The sequence below is a fragment of the Stomoxys calcitrans genome, chromosome 1 (genome assembly GCF_963082655.1).
Source record: "Stomoxys calcitrans chromosome 1, idStoCalc2.1, whole genome shotgun sequence".
Lineage (NCBI taxonomy): Eukaryota > Metazoa > Arthropoda > Insecta > Diptera > Muscidae > Stomoxys > Stomoxys calcitrans.
Genome location: NC_081552.1, coordinates 115432905 through 115452078, shown reverse-complemented (window position 1 = coordinate 115452078; position 19174 = coordinate 115432905). Strand labels below are relative to the sequence as shown.

The 19174-nt window shown below is 39.6% G+C and overlaps 1 protein-coding gene across 10 annotated transcripts in view; it reads left to right on the top strand.

Moving 5' to 3' along the window:
• Positions 1–19174, top strand: part of LOC106086294 (glutamate-gated chloride channel) — a 383785-nt gene that overhangs the window by 332699 nt on the left and 31912 nt on the right. For all 10 annotated transcript variants that reach the window (XM_059360211.1, XM_059360210.1, XM_059360204.1 and 7 more), the window contains one exon: positions 9265–9378. In XM_059360211.1, the coding sequence (XP_059216194.1) occupies positions 9265–9378 (114 nt within the window). The remainder of the gene's footprint in view (positions 1–9264; positions 9379–19174) is intronic.

The following is a 19174-nucleotide window of genomic DNA, read 5'->3' as shown; positions in this document are numbered from 1 at the left end:
TGTGAAACTACCCCTTGAAAGGAGGTATTTTCAAAACAATGCCCAAAAACGTCGATGTTAAGTGCCGCCTTTTAATGATGATAACCTCAAACCTATTGTATTGTTAGTAGTAATACACTAATTAAGAGTCGAACAGTTCCTTCGATATGTTGTTGGCTATTGTTAAATTTTAAACAAATTTCAAGCAAACTGTGACTTTTGTCACGTGATATTAGTCTGTAAAAAGTCAAGAGAATCTATAATGTTGACCACTTTCTGTGCATAATTGACCTATAGGCTGCCAAATCCCAAATCGAGGGAGTGTAGAGAATTATATTCTCAGCCGCGTGACGACGTTAAACTCTGCTCTAAGACATATAGCCATGTATTTGCAACGTCGCAGGGACATTCAAGGTGAAGAGCCCTCAATTCGACCAACACTTCATATTCAATGTGAAGATTAGGTTAGGCTGGAAAAGGGCTCTTGACGGATGGAATGTAAAAGATAACTTTGTTCCAAGCAGTAAATATTGATAACGTACTTGAAGAGTGACATAACTCAAGATTACGTTTTGTGGGTTAATGATTAATAAATATGCTTTTCCTTGTAGTCATTGATATTTTACAAAAGTTTTTTCCATTTTTCATTGTCATTTTGAAACCTTAAAATGCATACCCTGCAAATCAATGTACTCTTCAAGTACATGTGATATATCTTGTTATTAATCGTCATTGAATTCAGCGAAGATCTTGAAAAATTAAGATATTAAGTTAACAATGTGTGCAAGTGGTCTTTTGTCCATAGGCAGGTAATGTTAGAGGGTTATCTGTACCGGACTATATTTGTATATCTCTCCAAATAGACAGCAGCAAATGTGGCTAAGGAATTGTCTGGTTGCAGGCCATAGGGTATTTTATAGAGGTGGGAGTTTTGGTTCCTTAGTTCCTTTTTATCCGTTTGTAACAACTCGAAATATTTGTCTAGGCCATGTCCGTCCGTCTGTCGAAAACACGATAACTTTCGAGTTCATGCTAAACGCCTGCAATTTTGCATAAATACTTCTTTTTAATGTAGGGCGGTTGGGATTTTAAATAAGCCAAATCAGTCCATGTTCAGATATAGCTCCCATACAAACCGATCTACCGAATATACCCCTTGAACCTCTACAGGGCGCAACTCTTATCCGATTTAGCTAAAGTTTGCACAATGACTTTTCCTATGACCTCCAACAGATGTACCAAGCATGGTCCGAATCGGTCTAAAAAATCCAAGGGAATTTCTTCTTCCATAACTTTCGTTTCTATCTATAAAAAGAAACCGTGCAAAGAACTTGACAAATGCGAAAAATGGTGGAGGGTCTAAATGCTTCGGACCGCACGAACTTAGCACGCTTTTACTTGTTAATTTTTGATCACCTGGTTCCTTCATAAAAACAGATACTTTTGAATAAAATGCGTTAAATTCAGTTTGAACTTTCTACTAAGATTTTTTATCTGCTCATAAAGATTCCAAGAATCCATGAACATTCCACTAAGGAACAGGGGCAAACTTCTCACAGATCAATGAGTGCAGTCCGATTCAAGTTTAAGCTCAATGATAAGGGGCCTCCTTTTTATAGCCGAGTCCGAGCGGCATGCCGCAGTGCGACACCCCTTTGGAGAGAAGTTTTACTTAGCATAGTACCACACAAATGTTGCCAGCATTAGGAGGGGAAAACCACCGCTGAAATTTTTTTGTTTTTTCTGATGGTCTCGCCAGTATTCGAAACCAGGCGTTCAGCGTCATCTGCAGGAAAAAGTTTCGGGTGATTATGCTTAAAAGAATAATGATATTTGGTAAGGTTTTTTGCAACTATTTTGAAAGCCGAACAAAATACTCTGCTTAACACATATAGTTGCGACGCCAAAAAAGGCAATTTGGATTTGTTGACGATAAGAACATTAAATAGGCCTATTCGCGTATTTTTCTATTTCGATGCTGAAAATTACTGCCAGCAGATATTTGCAAGCTCTCAATTGCTAAACTAAGGTTTTTTTCTATTTATAATAGAAACGGTCTGCAGCCAGGCAAAATCCGATTGCATAAATTATTTCAAGACCGAATACATTTAAGCTCAAAACATGTTTTCTGTTTAAGATAGACGCACACAAATCTGCGAAAAAAGTTGACCGGTGAGTGACGTTGACCCGTATTTGCTTGTCAACTTTGAAAATTCATTATGTTCACTTTAACTATACAACAGTTGCCGCTACAACCGAAAGTCGAATTTGGTTAGAGAAATAGAAACATCGTGGAAATATGATCATTGCCCTAACGTGCAAGAAACTGAAAGAGGTACCAATGCAGTCTTGTTGCATATACACATGACCACAATGTGCGGCCCAAGATGCCATACATTGATATGTACAAAAAAGATTTCTTGATTAAAATTGTTCTGATAAAAAGATGTATGTATCTTTTCGGCACAACATACGTACTCGGCCATAAATAGAAATCCAATTTTCATTGAAATACTAGCTGACCCGGGCCCGCTCCGCTGCGGCTTCTTTTACTTTATGTGGAACAAAAGTTTCCTCGGAATATTTATTTTCGACAATTAAAGATCTTTTAGTGAAATACCATACTACCCAAATATATATATATATATATATATATATGTATATATATATATCGCTTGACTAACGGTTTAACAATATAAGTGCCTTTATCTGAATCCCATATGATCTTTATTGATCTACGAATTTAAGTTTGGATGTAAGGTGTACTCCATTCTACTCCCAAATACCTTTGGGAGTAGGGTATCTTGGGTATCAATTCTTGCGAAAATGGGTATCAATTCTTGCTCTACCCCCCAATACCTTTCATTTAAGCTTCACATTGACATGGTGGGAAAATATGCCCGATTTAGGGGTGTTTTAGCGATTGGGGTGGTCCCCCAAACACTAAGCACGGAAAATATATCAGCAACGTACTCTATTCTCATATATCTATATATCATTTATTTGAACCCCATATTGCCATTGCCCTCAAAATTGGATATCATATTCGTTTTCTAATCTCATTTAAATTCTTTATTGCAAAAGTCAGCTAATATGTCCGGTTTGGGGCATTGGCCCTAAAAACTATGAATATTTAGCTCCACTCTTCTTAAGACCCAAATTGTCTTGGTGAGCAAATACGTCCTATTTGGGGGTTGTTATGGTGGTAGGACGTCCGCTAGACAGTTGGCCCCTAATGTTGATGTCAGATACGTGGTCTACTCCCACCTACCTTTAATGTGAGCCCCATATTTCCATAGTCGGCAAACATGACCGGCTTGGGGGGTGTTTTGGGGGATGGGCGGCCACACAGTGAGTTGGCCTTGAAAATATATATCGGATTCTTGTTCCTCTTTACAAACCCTCTTATTTGAGCCTCATATTGCAATAGTCAGAAAATACTTACTATTTGGGTGGTGTTGTGGGGGTGGGGTGGCTCCATAGACACTTTTCCCGAATATTGATATCAAATTCGCGCTTTGTTCCCAAAGACCTTTCATTTGAGCCCCATATTGCTATGGTCAAAATTTGTCCCCTTTTGGGGAGAGGCGGCCCCCCAAACACTTGGTCCCATATTTGGATATCAGATTTGTATTCTACATTCAAATACCTTTTATTTAAGCCCCATATTCCCATGGTCAGTAGATAAGTCCTGTTTGGGAGGTGTTTTGGAAAAGGGGTGGACCCCCAAAAACGTGGTCCCACATTTGGATATCAGATTCGTATTCTACTCGTAAATACCTTTCATTTGAGTCCCATATTGCCATGGTCGGTAAATATTTCCGATTTAGGCGTGTTTTGGGGCTTGGGGTGGTCCCCCTAGCACTTGGTCCGACAATTGGATATCATATAAGTTTTTATATCCCAAATACCTTTCATTTGAGTCCCATATTGTCGTGATTGGTCCAAATATATGTTTGGTAGGTTTTAGGATGGGGCAGCCCCCCTAGGTACCCCATCCGAAATTTGGATACCAAATTTTTATTTTTAGGGTACTATATGAGAGCACACAAAATTTCGCTTAAATCGCACCACCCATCTCCGAGAACTGACGTTTCTGAAAATTGGGGTAAGGGGGAGGGTCCGCCCCCTTCAGATATCAAAGAATGTAGTACCCTATTTTAACCAGGTGGCTCAAATCGGTTCAGCCGTTTCTGAGTCTATAAGGAACACACAAACATACAAACAAACAAACACAAATTGTTTTTTATACCCTCCACCATAGGATGGGGGGTATACTAATTTCGTCATTCTGTTTGTAACTGCTCGAAATATTCGTCTGAGACCCCATAAAGTATATATATTCTTGATCGTCGCGTCATTTTATGTCGATCTAGCCATGTCCGTCCGTCTCTCTGTCGAAAGCACGCTAACTTCCGAAGTAGTAAAGCCAGCCGCTTGAAATTTTGCACAAATAATTCATATTAGTGTAGGTCGGTTGGTATTGTAAATGGGCCATATCGGTCCATGTTTTGATATAGCTGCCATATAAACCGATCTTGGGTCTTGACTTCTTGAGCCTCTAGAGGGCGCAATTCTTATCCGATTGGAATGAAGTTTTGCACGACGTGTTTTGTTATAATATCCAATAACTGTGCCAAGTGTGGTTCAAATCGGTCCATAACCTGATATAGCTGCTATATACACCGATCTTAGGTTTTGAATTCTTGAGCCTCTGGAGTGCGCAATTCTTATCCGATTGGAATGAAATTTTGCACGACGTGTTTTGTTACGATATCCAATAACTGTGCCAAGTATGGTTCAAATCGGTCCATAACCTTATATAGCTGTCATATAAACCGATCTTGGGTCTTGACTTCTTGAGCCTCTAGAGGACGCAATTCTTATCCAATTTGAATAAATTTTGGTACGTAGTATTTTGTTATGATATCCAACAACTGTGTCAAATATGGTTCAAATCGGTTGGTAACCTGATATAGCTGCCATATAAACCGATCTGGGATCTTGACTTCTTGAGCCTCTAGAGGTCGCAATTATTATCCAATTTGCCTGAAATTTTGTACGACGGATTCTCTCATGACCATTACCATACGTGTTTATTATGGTCTGAATCGGTATATAGCCCGATACAGCTCCCATATAAATCGATCTCTCTATTTTAATTCTTGAGCCCCCAAAGGGCGCAATCTTTATTCGAATTGGGTGAAATTTTACGCTGGCCTCTAACATATAATTTAATTGTGGTCCAAACCGGACCATACCTTGATAGCGCTGTAATAGCAGAGCAAATCTGTTCTAATATCCTTTTTTTTTTTTTTGCCTAAGAAAATATGCCTGGAAAAGAAATCGACAAAAGCGATCGATGGTGGAGGGTATATAAGATTCGGCCCGGCCGTACTTAGCGCGCTTTTACTTGTTTCTTGACAGTAACGGTTGAGCAGAGAGGACGTGTTTTCATTTTGCTTCTCAAAGTAAAATATTTGTGTCTCGGAATAGGTACTTCCTATTACGCAACAATTTTAAAGCCTTTCAGCAGTAGCCTCATATAGGTGTCGTATAATAGGGCGAAAACCACGACGCTGTACGAACCAGCGGAATAAACCGTGGGTTCGTACATCGGATCCATTTGTTTCTCGGGCGTTGCCTCCCTCGCTGTCCTTGCGGGTTCCAGTCTAGGATATTTCCAGCTATATCATCGCGTGGTCGGCGTTGGATATGACCCAACCAAGTAAATTTTCTTTTCCGGATTTCTACATCGACAGCGGAAGTGCTTGTTTCGTATTTGCAATCTCTCATTTGAAATACGGTTTGGACAGAAAATTCGAAGTATTTGTCACAGGCTGTGATTTATGGAAACTTGGACTATACGGGTATTCGCTTTAGTCAAGCTCCAAGTTGCATAACCATATAATAAAATAGATTTCACACTACTGTTGAAGATCCTGACTTTTGTATAATATGAGATGTCACTGCATCTCCAAACTATGTTGAGTTTAAGAAAGGCGCTTCTAGCATTGTTGATACGTATGCGTATGTCTGCGTAGGATCCTCCGTCCTTTGTTATTTTGCTGCCAAGATAGGTGAAGTTGTCAACGTCTGTCAATGATATCGTGAGCGGTGTCGGATTTGATGTTCCTATCTTCATCTATGTTAATCCTTGCTATGTAATGCCCTTATTCAGCAGCGTTCTCCACATTGAACTTAGCGAAACTGTATCAAAAGCACCCTCGAAGTTCAGCAGACTGTTCCATGATTATGCGAGTTGATGTGGTCGGCACAAAACATACCGAAACCTGCCTGTTCCTACTTCAAAATGCAGTCAAGTGCAGGCAAAATACGTTCCAGAAGAAGGGTTGCCATTACTTTATTTATTGCGTTTAGCAATGTAATCCCCCCACAGTTCTTTCACCAGATGAGTTCACCCTTCTTTGGGATTGCTGGTCCTTCGGTGCTGAACACACCGCGCCTTCGCTCTTATTGCTGTTCGGGTGTTGTTAATTCCAATCCGTCCTCATCTTTTATTATTGCCGTTGGCCTTATATTGTTGCCGTTCATTTGTTTTATTGGCTTGTAAACATGACGCATGGTTCCAATGTAAGCTGCATTTTGGGCTTGATCTGCCAGCATATTAAAATATGCTGTCTGGTGCTGGGGCAGCCAGAGACCCACTAGGCCGGGCTTTCCTGATGGAGAATCTTCTGAAGATCTGCGACAGCCACCGTTGGGAATTTCCTGTGGCTCATCCGCTGCCGACCCTATTGCACGAACCCATCGTGATCGTATTCGTATCCGTGCAGGCGGGACACCCCCTGCCTATAGGTGACCATAGTAAATATCCTATTACGGATGCTGACAAAGGAGAGATTTGAACCCGTCTGCTGCGCTGCCGATGTTATAATACTTCTGGTTCGAATCAGCTACGCAGAATGGCTGAAAGGGTCTTGCAGATGGCATACGGCTGGGCTAGACCAATGGGTCTGAATGATTACCCTGCCTGTTCACGAGGAAGACGAAGGTGGGCCAATTTGACGAACCATGTTTGCCCCAATAGAAACATTTCGATATCTTGCAAAGTCAAATTCTTTGGAATGATTTGGAAGGGAAACTGAATTTTAAGTGTAACATTCAGTGTAGAGGGACTGTAGGCTCAAACTGGGGCCTGCATCCGTGAATAGTCCACTCACTTTACAGGAGCGTGATTAGACCAACACTTACTTACGACTCAGTAGTTTGGTGGACTGTTATGTATAAAAAGTACACTGTAAGAATAATACAACAGCTTCAGAGAACATGTTGTTTTGGCATAGGCGGAGCGATGAGGACCACGCCTACTAGAGCATTGGAGACTTTTCTAGATATCCGACCCATAGATATTCAGATTAAGTATGAGATTTAAGGTGATGGGATAATGGATAGAGGATAGCAGTAGGTATATCATGGCGGTATAATCGAGGCGATGATTGGAAAGCTGGAAGGATTCATTCTAGAGGTTTCCGATCGGATACCTCAGAAGACACTTGAGGTTAAGTGCGATGCACTGCTGCCATGGGCACAATCTTGGATTGACGGAACTCTGGTAATGCCATCTGGAAGATCATGCCACATAGATGGATCAAAGCTAGAGGACAGAGTGAACCTGGGGGTCTACATTGAGAACCCAAGGAATGAGATCTGTTTTCGACTGCCCGACCATAATACGTTCCTACAGGCGGATATCCGGGCGATCACGGGATGCGTGGTGTGGTGTTAACGCGAAGACATCTAATGTGAACATCTTTAAGGAGCGTATGAGGGAGCTAAACGCCTTCTCTGAGGATGGCACAATATGCATTGTTTGGGTGCCGGGCCTCAACGGAGTGAGGGGGAATTTTGTAATTTTATTTTTATTTTTCGATGTTTCTTTTTATTATTTCGAGCGCACGACTAGCCGATTACTGGCTAAGGTGGCATGGGGCGGATTTATATCCGCAGCCTATTTTCAACCTAATCTAACCTAACTAAGAAATCCTCTTTATAAAGTCTAACTGCTTGCGAATTTTAATTTATTTTAACATATGCAAATTCCGGCAAATCGTCTTAGAAATGGGATCTTAGCGTATTCGCACAACAAGTTTGCTAAACCTTTTTCTTACGTCGAAGAAGTAACAGCTTTAAAAGCATATATTTTACAGAAATCGTTACGTGCTACTTTCAGTCTCTCAGCATATCTTCCATTCAGACAGTTACATGTTATTATGGCAGCGATAATTATGCGATAGACTAGACCATATGTTACAGCCCCCACTTTGAGAACATTTGTCATCCGCCGTGTACTATACTGCACTGCATTGCAAGCATACCTAAATATTCTCAATTTCACTTATAACATTGGGAATTCGTATTTCATAATTGGCTTAGCAAAACAACTACTTATAGGTGAAACTGGATTAACTTTTCATTTATTTGATCGGAATTCCCTATTGGAAATTGTTTTGAAATTACCACATCATATACATCATTACTTACATTTACATAGATACTTTTACGTCTCTGAGCGTATTTTTAATGGGTTTTTCCAATCTTTTTCTATCCTTTTTATGTGCTTTTTTGCTGTACTTACTTTTGTTGTTGTGTGCGTGTGTAAACTTACTTCGCTGTATATGTATACCTCTAACTCTACTAATACGTATATAATTGTATGTATGTAAAAATCTGTGTAACTTATAAACTAACAATATACATATATTGCTCATGTACTTATAAACAATGCGATCGATATGCATTCATATGTAAATGCTAATGTCTTCTCAATGTAACCAACCAATCACTGCTCATTTTTCCTCATACATAAATAATGACTTAAACCCCTCATACATATACCAATAAATGTTTGTGTATGTTGTTTGATGATTGTTTGTTTTTTTTTGTAACGATACATAATATAATGTGACATAAAAACACCTACATACACATATGTATTAATTACTAACATGCTATATATTTTTATTTAAACGCATTCGTTAATCCATGCCCAATAATAATGATAATTACAAATTTACTATGATTCATGCCTGCCGTGGCGTTGCTTCTATTTTCGTTGTTCTTTTATTTATTATTCTTATATAAATATTTGTTAAATGTTGTTTGGTTTTATCTTCTAAAAATGCCTTTGGATAAATGTTGCCAATGCAAAACGATCTCGATTCGTATGCGTACTACACTTTGCTTATATGTGAACACGTATTTGAACTTGCATACAATACAAAATTATAACGAAAGTTTTTTAAATTTACTACCGTCTATCAGGGTGAAAAGAAGCGTGACACCGGAGGACCCAATGAGATTGTGGCCTGTACCACATGTGGTGGCAATAGCGGCACTCCCTGCACGCATTCGGCTAACAATGGCTGTGCCACAGAGGTAGGTACAAATATGTTATTGTGTTTTTATTTAATTCTATAGATAATAAATGCCCTTACAGCCTAATAACAATATATTTACAAATGTATTAACCTAAGAATTTAAAAATAGTATAGTTTTCCTTTTCAAATTTTCTCGATTCTCAGATAGATCAATTATATCTTTCAGTTGATTAAATTAATAACATAGGTACCGAAAAGGATCATTCTTGGCATAGTTGGTTCTATAATAAGAAATTTCAAAATATCTGTTAGGTTTGATAGGAACATTAAAGAAAATTCGACTCAAAAGAAAACAAGAATCTATATGACCATGAATTTATTTAGTCAAAAACGTTATGTTTAGCATGATTCTACGACTTTTTAATGTAGGAAGCTTTATAAGGTTTAAACGGTACTCATACGAAGGTAATGAACTTCTGTCCCACCCATTTCGACGGAGACCAAATAATAGAATTTATCTTTTAACCGATTCTACCAAATCAGAATGAATATTGTAGTACGCATCCCATAGAACTGAACCGTACTCGAAATAACTTCTGACTAGCGACGCATATAAATTTTTCACAGAGAAATCATTAAGTTCTTTGTTCCAGCGTTTCATGAAGCCAAAAGCAGCACGCGCTTTGTTCACCACCATTGAGATGTATTGACAGAAGTTTAAGCGTTGGTCTAGAAGAAATCCAAGGTTTTGAAAGCTATAGACTATTTCAAGTTGATTGGAACCCAAAAAGTAACTAGTTTTAAGAGAGGTTATTCGCGAAAATGTTATGTGTTTGCATTTGGAAATATTAAGTTCCATAAAGTTCTGGTTGCACCAATCGTAATGAGTATCAAGGTCATACTGAAGATAACACTGTTCATCAGAGTCTCTCGTTGATCTGAAGATCTTTACATCATCAGCATACATCAAAATATTCGAGTGCTTTAAGGAAAAAGGGAGATCGTTTATGAACAAACTAAACAGCACTGGACCAAGATGACTACACTGTGGAACACCTGAAGAGACCACAATTGATTTGGAAACTGCAGTACCAAATTTAACTCTTTGAGTATGTCCAGTCAGATATGATCTGATCCGCTTTGGTAAAGAGGGACTAAAACCAATAAGGTCTATTTTTCTTAACAGAAGGTTGTGGTGGACTTTATCAAATGCTTTACTAAATCGGTATAGATACTATCCGTTTGGTAGCGTTCCCTAAAGCCATCGTTGACCAAACAATTAAATTCTCACATATTTGTTATCGTCGATTTCGATTTCCGGAACCCATGTTGGTAGGGAGACCATATAGAAGAGACTTGATGTGAAATAGCGTCAACAAACTAAACAGCACAGGACCAAGATGACTACCCTGTGGAACACCTGAAGAGACAACAATTGATTTGGAAACTGCAGTACCAAATTTAACTCTTTGAGTATGTCCAGTCAGATATGATCTGATCCGCTTTGGTAAAGAGGGACTGCAACCAATAAGGTCTATTTTTCTTAACAGAAGGTTGTGGTCGACTTTATCAAATGCTTTACTAAAATCGGTATAGATACTATCCGTTTGGTAGCGTTCCCTAAATCCATTGTTGACCAAACAAGTAAATTCTAACATATTTGTTATCGTCGATTTCGATTTCCGGAACCCATGTTGGAAGGGAGACAATATAGAAGAGACTTAATGTGAAATAGCATCAGTCAAAATTTTCTCTTATAGCTTCGGAATAGCATTTCGAAATTGAAATTCCCCTGCAATTAGAAACCTTATTGCGATTTTCGGCTTTGAATAGCGGTCTTATATAAGATTGCTTCCACAATTCCGGCAGATATCCATGCTTTAATGAACTGTTGAAAACTGTTGATATAAAAGTTCGAGAGCGCAATGCTTTAAAATGTGCGATGGAATTCCATCTGGACCAGGATTAAAAGTTATTTTCAGTGACCTTAAATTTTCAAGTACTACATTTTCGCCAATTCCAGACACGTCTATAAAAGCTGAATTGTTGATTGTGTATGGATATGTTCCACATAAATCATAATAATTATCTGAGTAAGTAGTGCTAAAAAAATCTGCAAAGATGTGGATCGTTATCAGCTACTTTAGCTTTATATCAAAGAAAGTTCGGTAAACTATTACAACGCCGCTTTGTAAAATATTCATGATTTAATTTCAATTAATTTATAATTTTATTCAAATAACTACCATATGCCAATTTGTTTTCCGTACTATATTCGCATCTTGCTAAAGAATACATCGAAAAGTCAGACATTGACCCTGAGCGTTTGAACCTTTTATATAATTTATTCTTCAGCCTAGAAAGATTGGTTGTATTCCATGGAGGACCAGATGCGTTGCAAAAAGTAGTTTTAGGGACAGATTGAGAAATAAAGTCAAGTAGCACAGTATAAAAAGTTAAAATCATTTCATTGATACCTTTAGATCTGAAAATTTCATTCCAATGAACAGATGAAAGTAGTGAGTTCAGTTTGATGTAATCAGTTTTAGCAAAACAGTACACTTTTTCAATTGATACATCTCTTTTAACTTTAAGAGTGAGATAGGATATAAGTAATTTGAATGTCGGATGATGTCTATCCTCAGGATTTACAACCGGATCATTTGAAATTAAACATAACTCAGATGGTTGATTAACGAAAATAAGATCGAGTAATTTAGAAAACTAATTGTTTATGTAATTAAGTTGAACAAGTAAGAGCGTGTTCGGTTGAACAAGTAAGTTCGGCCGGGCCGAATCTTATATACGCTGCACCATTGATCGCATTTTTTCTAGTTCTATACGCGGCATCTCTTTTTAGGGAAAAAAGAATATTGAATAAGTACTGTTATGCTATTGGAGCTATATCAAGTTATAGTCCGATTCGGACGATAAATGAATGCTGAACATTATAGAAGTCATTGTGTAATATTTCAGTTCATTCGGATAAGAATTGCGCCTTGTAGGAGCTCAAGAAGCGAAATCGGGAGATAGGTTTATATGGGAGCAGTATCAAGCTATTGATCGATTCGCACCATATTAGGCACGTATATTGAAGGTCATGAGAGAAGCCGTTGTTCAAAATTTCAGCCAAATCGGATGAGAATTTCGTCCTCCAGAGGCTCAAGCAGTCAAGATCCCAGATCGGTTTATATGACAGCTTTATCAGGGTTCTATATCGATTTACGCCATACTTAGCACAGTTATTGGAAATCATAGCAAAACACTTCATGCAAAATTTCAGCCAAATCGGATAAGAATTGCATGCTCTCTATTGGCTCAAAAAGTCAGGATCCAAGATCGGTTTATATGGCAGCTATACCAGATTATGAACCGATTTGAATCATACTTAGCACAGTTGCTGGAAGTGATACCAAAACACTACGTGCAAAATTAGCTCTTGAAAATTTTTGTGTTACCATTTTTCAAACTTTCGACGTGGATTATCACGACAAGAGCACATAGATGAACTTTAATTTTTGTATGGCGATGAAGCACCATCCTACAGCACCGTGAAAAACTGCTTTAATGGATTCAATCGTAGCTGATGCTCAATCGAAGTTAAATTCCGTGAAGGTCGTCGAAAAACGGTCGTAGTACCAAAAAACATTGATGCCGTGCGTGAACTTATAATGCAAGATCGTCATGTGATATACCGTGAAATGGAAGAATCCTTGATCGTTTCTTCCACCAGCATTCGATATTGCATGAACATCTTGTCGTTAAAAAGGTTTGTTCTCATTGAATTCCGCATAAAATGACAATCGCTAAAAAAAAGGCCTGTGTCGAAGAAAATACGATTGCGGTGTTTTAAAACACGATTGTAAGACCGTCACAGGTGGCGAAACGTAGAACTGGATTGGAAAAAAATAACAATCGATCGGGTGGATTTTCGAAGACGAACCAAATCCAACGAAAGTTGTTCTTGAACGAAGCACTTCGAATGGTCGCCTGTGTCTCCGGCAAAATTGGTCATGTAACGACTGTTCAGCTCGAGCAACATGAACGGCCAATTCTGGAGGCCTAAACATAACAATTTTTAACTTTGACGACAAAAAAAAACTTTCCGTATAGCAGCACTGAATGGCGCTTGCTTTCAAGAGACAAAGTTAATTTTTATACCCTCCACCATAAGATGGGGGGTATACTAATTTCGTCATTCTGATTGTAACTACTCGAAATATTCGTCTAAGACCCCATAAAGTATATATATTCTTGATCGTTGTGAAATTTTATGTCGATCTAGCCATGTCCGTCCGTCTGTCAGTCCGTCCGTCCGTCCGTCTGTCTGTCGAAAGCACGCTAACTTCCGAAGGAGAGTATTGGCACAAATACTTCTTATAAGTGTAGGTCGGTTGGTATTGTAAATGGGCCATATCGCTCCATGTTTTGATATAGCTGCCATATAAACCGATCTTGGGTCTTGACTTCTTGAGCCTCTAGAGTGCGCAATTCTTATCCGATTGGGATGAAATTTTGCACTACGTGCTTTGTTGTGATATCCAACAACTGTGTATGGTTCAAATCGGTTTATAGCCTGATATAGCTGCCATATAAACCGATCTTGGGTCTTGACTTCTTGAGCCTCTGGAGTGCGCAATTCTTATCCGATTGGAATGAAATTTTGCACGACGTGTTTCGTTATTATATCCAACAACTTTGCCAAGTATGGTTCAAATCGGTTCATAACCTGATATAGCTGCCCTATAAACCGATCATGGGTCTTGATTTCTTGAGCCTCTAGGGGGCGCAATTCTTATCCGATTGGAATGAAATTTTGCACGACGTGTTTCGTTATTATATCCAACAACTGTGCCAAGTATGGTTCAAATCAGTCCATAACCTGATATAGCTGCCATATAAACCGATCTGGGATCTTGACTTCTTGAGCCTCTAGAGGTTGCAATTATTATCCGATTTGCCTGAAATTTTGTACGACGGATTCTCTCATGACCATTAACATACGTGTTTATTATGGTCTGAATCGGTCTATAGCCCGATACAGCTCCCATATAAATCTATCTCTCTATTTTACTTCTTGAGCCCACAAAGAGCGCAATTCTTATTCGAATCGGCTGACATTTTACACAGGTCTCCAACATAAATATAATTTAATTGTGGTCCAAACCAGACCATATCTTAATATCGCTCTAATGCAGAGCAAATCTTTTCTTATATCCTTTTTTTTTGCCTAAGAAGAGATGCCGGGAAAAGAACTCGACAAATGCGATCCATGGTGGAGGGTATATAAGATTCGGCCCGGCCGAACTTAGCACGCTTTTACTTGTTTTTTATACCCTCCACCATAGGATTAGAGGTATGCTAATTTCGTCATTCTGCTACTTCTCGAAATATTCGTCTGAGACCCCTGAGATCTAGCCATGTCCGTCCGTCCGAACTTCCGAAGGAGTAAAGCTAGCCGCTTGAAATTTTGCACAAATATTTCTTATTAGTGTAGGTCGGTTAGTATTGGAAATGGGCCATATCGGTCCATGTTTTGATATAGCTGCCCTATAAACCGATCTTGGGTCTTGATTTCTTGAGCCTCTAGAGGACGCAATTCTTATCCGATTGCAATGAAATTTTGCACGACGTGTTTTGTTACGATATCCAACAACTTTGCCAAGTATGGTTCAAATCGGTTCATAACCTGATATAGCTGCCCTATAAACCGATCTCGGGTCTTGATTTCTTGAGCCTCTAGGGGGCGCAATTCTTATCCGATTGCAATGAAATTTTGCACGACGTGTTTTGTTATGATACCCAACAACTGTGCCAAGTATGGTTCAAATCGGTTAATAACCTGATATAGCTGTCATATAAACAGATCTGAGCCTCTAGAGTGCGCAATTCTTTTCCGATTGGAATGAAATTTTGTTATGATATCCATAACAATAACTGTGCCAAGTATGGTTCAAATCGGTTAATAACCTGATGTAGCTGTCATATAAACAGATCTGGGGACTTGAATTCCTAGAGAGCGAAATTCCTATCCGATTTGGCTGAAATTTTGCATGACGTATTTTATTTTTACTTTCAACAACTGTGTCAAATAAGGTTCAAATCGGTTCATAACCTGATATAGCTGTCTTATAAACCGATGTGGGATTTTGACTTCTTGAGCCTCTAGAGGTCGCAATTATTATCCGATTTGCCTGACATTTTGTGCGACGGATTCTCTCAAGACTATCAACATATGTGTTAATTATGGTCTGAATCGGTCTATAACAATGTTTCAATCTCAGTGGAAAAATTGCTTCGACAATTGGTTTGAGCGCATGCAAAGGTGTATACATCATGCAAGAGGATGCTTGGGAAAACAATAAAACTAATTTTGATGATAACAATTAGCATTTTCATTATAAGACCAGAAATTTATATAGCAGCCCTCGTATCGGCCGGTTTTCTAGAGCTTTTGCAGGCGCATAAATCAACCGATCCTCATAACATTTTGCACAACACGGAGGTAACCATGTCCACCTATGACGCTGAACGCCTAGGTTCGAATCCTGGCGAGAACATCAGAAAAAATTATCAGCCGTGGTTATCCCTTCCTAATGCCGCCGACATTTGGTATGGCAGCCATATATAAACTGCGGCACGCCGTTCGGACTCGGGTGTAAAAGGGAAGCCCCCTATTAACGAGCCTAAACTTGAATCTCGTCATTCCATTTGTACCACCTCGAAATATTGATTCAAGACCCCATAATGTACATATATTCTTGATCTTCTCCACATTCTGTCGATATAGCGATGTCCATCCGACCGACCGTCTGTCGAAATCACGATAGCGGTCGAACGCATAGAGCTAGCCTATTTAAATCTTGCACAGATACTTACTCTTTATGAAGGTCGTTGGGGATTGCAAATGGGCCATATCGGTTGAGATTTTGATATAGCTCTCATCAGGGACATAGCCATTGGGTGGGAAAGAGATTTTGAAAAGATTTTGCGAATAATGATTCTTTATGTTTTATGTACGAAAATCTTTAATGCAGTGATGCCCAGCCCTTTACGGTAGCGTTGATGGCAAGTCATGTGTATTTTTATTCTCTTTGTTTCAGTCGTTGTTTAGACAACAACGAATGAACATGCGCAGGCGTATACTCATCGTTTTTCTGTTTTTATTTTTCTTTGTATACCCACCACCATAGGATGGGGGTATGCGTCTAAGACCCCATAAAGTATATATGTTCTTAATCGTCATGTCATTTTAAGTCGATCTTGCCATGTCCGTCCGTCCATCCGTCTGTCCCATTACAATCTCAACCAACCTACACTAATAAGAAGTATTTGTGCAAAATTTCAAGCGGCTAGCTTTACTCCTTCGAAAGTTAGCGTTCTTTCGACAGACAGACGGACGGACATGGATAGATCGACTTAAAATGTCATGACGATCAAGAATATATGTACTTTATGGGGTCTAGGACGAATATTTCGGTGCAGGGTATAAAAACAAAACAAAAACACGTTTTTAAAGTTAGGCAAAGAAAACGTGTTTGCTTTCTAATAGCATTTGACTGGTTTACTAGATCGCAATAGGATAGGATTTGTCAGAAACGCAAGAATACCTTGCCTGAAACTATGCTCTTAAGATTATTTTCCTTTTGTAGCGCAGCAAGAAAGAAAACAACGCCACTTCATATATTTCTACCAAATAAAGACATCCAACTCTTAGCTCAGTGTCCATTTGCCCCCCATTGATTTAGTGCTACCTTTAGTGCTTTCAAGTACTCCGGGAAAAACAAGCCAGATAGGTAAAGATCCTAGTATTGAAACACCAGGCAGCACAGAGAATGGAAACCCAATAAAGCTTAATGAGCAGGGACCCGACGGTGGAACCATTACTGACATTATAAAAAGTCGGAAGACTAGACTAGACAATGAACCTAAAACGATGGCAGTGCATCGACAGGAAAGTCAATGCAGTCCCAAGACGCCCATTTACTGGAGTACCAATGAGTGAGGTAATCCAGAGAAACCTCCACCTGAGCGAGACTGCTACACACGCTCTGATGGAGAAAATCAGCAAGGGCAAGATTCATATTGACTTAATTCAGGAGCCATGGACGACCCGGAAAAAAGTCTCTGGACTGAACCATATCAACTACCAATTATTCTATGCTAACACTGGTACTCGTCCGAGGACCTGCGTTATTTGTCATAAAAATTTGAATTATACATTTTCCCCAGAATTGTCAACGTCGGATGCAACATTGGTGAGACAGGGAGACGGTGGAGCATGCCTGGCATCACTTTATCTGCCTTTCGACTCTCCGACACCGCCACCCACGCCGGAGCTGCAATGACTGGTGGGGAAAGTAAAACAGACAGGAAACGAGGTACTAATAGGGTGCGATGCGAACTCTCACCACATTTCGTAGGGTAATAGCAACACTAATAAGCGGGACCAAGTACTGGCAGAGTTCTTGAATACTAACGACCTAAAAACACTTAATATTGGTAACACCGCTACCTTTGTTAATAGGATTAGGGAGGAGGTTTTAGATTTGACGATATGTTCAAAAAATCTGATCGATGAGGTTCAGGATTGGAGAGTCTTCATGGAACACTCTTTCTCTGACCATCGCTACATTAGGTTTAGAATGGCACAGCCAGCGCCGAATCCGAAAAGCTTCCAGACTAAGTTGAAAACCAACTGGACAAATTTCGGAAGGCTACTCAGAAGAAGACTTGGGCAAGATAATTTAGATTGTCCAAGCATAGAAGATATTGACGAAATTGTCAACTGGATTACGTCTGCACTGGTGGGATCCTTCGAAGATAGTTGTCCTCTTCGGGAAAGGAAATCAGTCCACGAAAAACCCTGGATGACCGGGGAGATTCGCAATATTGGAAAAGAGGTCCGCAGATTTTTTAACAGAGCACGTCGTAAAAAAGCGGAATTTTATTGGGATGTGTATTACACACGGCTCAAGGAATACAATAAGATTACTAGAGCGGCAAAATGTGCCTCCTGGAAGCTTTTCTGCGAACAGGTCGATAGCGTTAATGACGCCGCCAATATAAAAATGTTTCTCTCAAAAACCCATGTTCAAACTGAAACTTTAGTAGACGACATGGGAGTGAGAGCAGAGACAACGGTGGACATGTTGAGGCTTTCGATGAAAACCCATTTTTCACAGGATAAGACGGGACTCACTCCGAAAGCCGGGCAGGAGGCAAGAGTGGTGTTTATACCCAAGCCCGGCAAGACAAGTTGTGCGACACCAAAGGCCTACAGACCCATGCCCTGCACGAGGTTGTGCATAAAATAGAAGAATCCTTCGATGCCAAAACGTACACACTAGCGGTATGCATTGACATCGAGGGAGCTTTTAACAATGTGTGGAGCGACATACTGATCCAATGCTTAGAACAGTACCGGGTGGACCCGGTCCTTAAAGACTGGATAAACCATATGCTAAGGAACAAGTGGATAAATTGTGTGTCCCAAGGCACACAATATAAGGCAGAAAGTGGCACAGGGCACGCCACAGGGGGGCATTTTATCGCCACTCCTATGGGTGACCACCATAAATGGCCTATTACGGATGCTGACTGAGGAGGGATTTGAACCCGTCTGCTATGCAGACGTTGTTACAATACTTCTACGGAGTAAGGATCCGAACGAGCTATGCAGAAGGACCGAAAAGGTCTTGCAAATGGCATGTGACTGGGCTAGACCCAGAGGTCTCAATGTTAATCCAGAGAAGACTGAAATATGCCTGTTCACGAGGAAGACGAAAGTGGGCGAATTTAACGCACCACGTTTCCTCAATAAGACGATTTCGATATCTGACAAGGTCAAATAC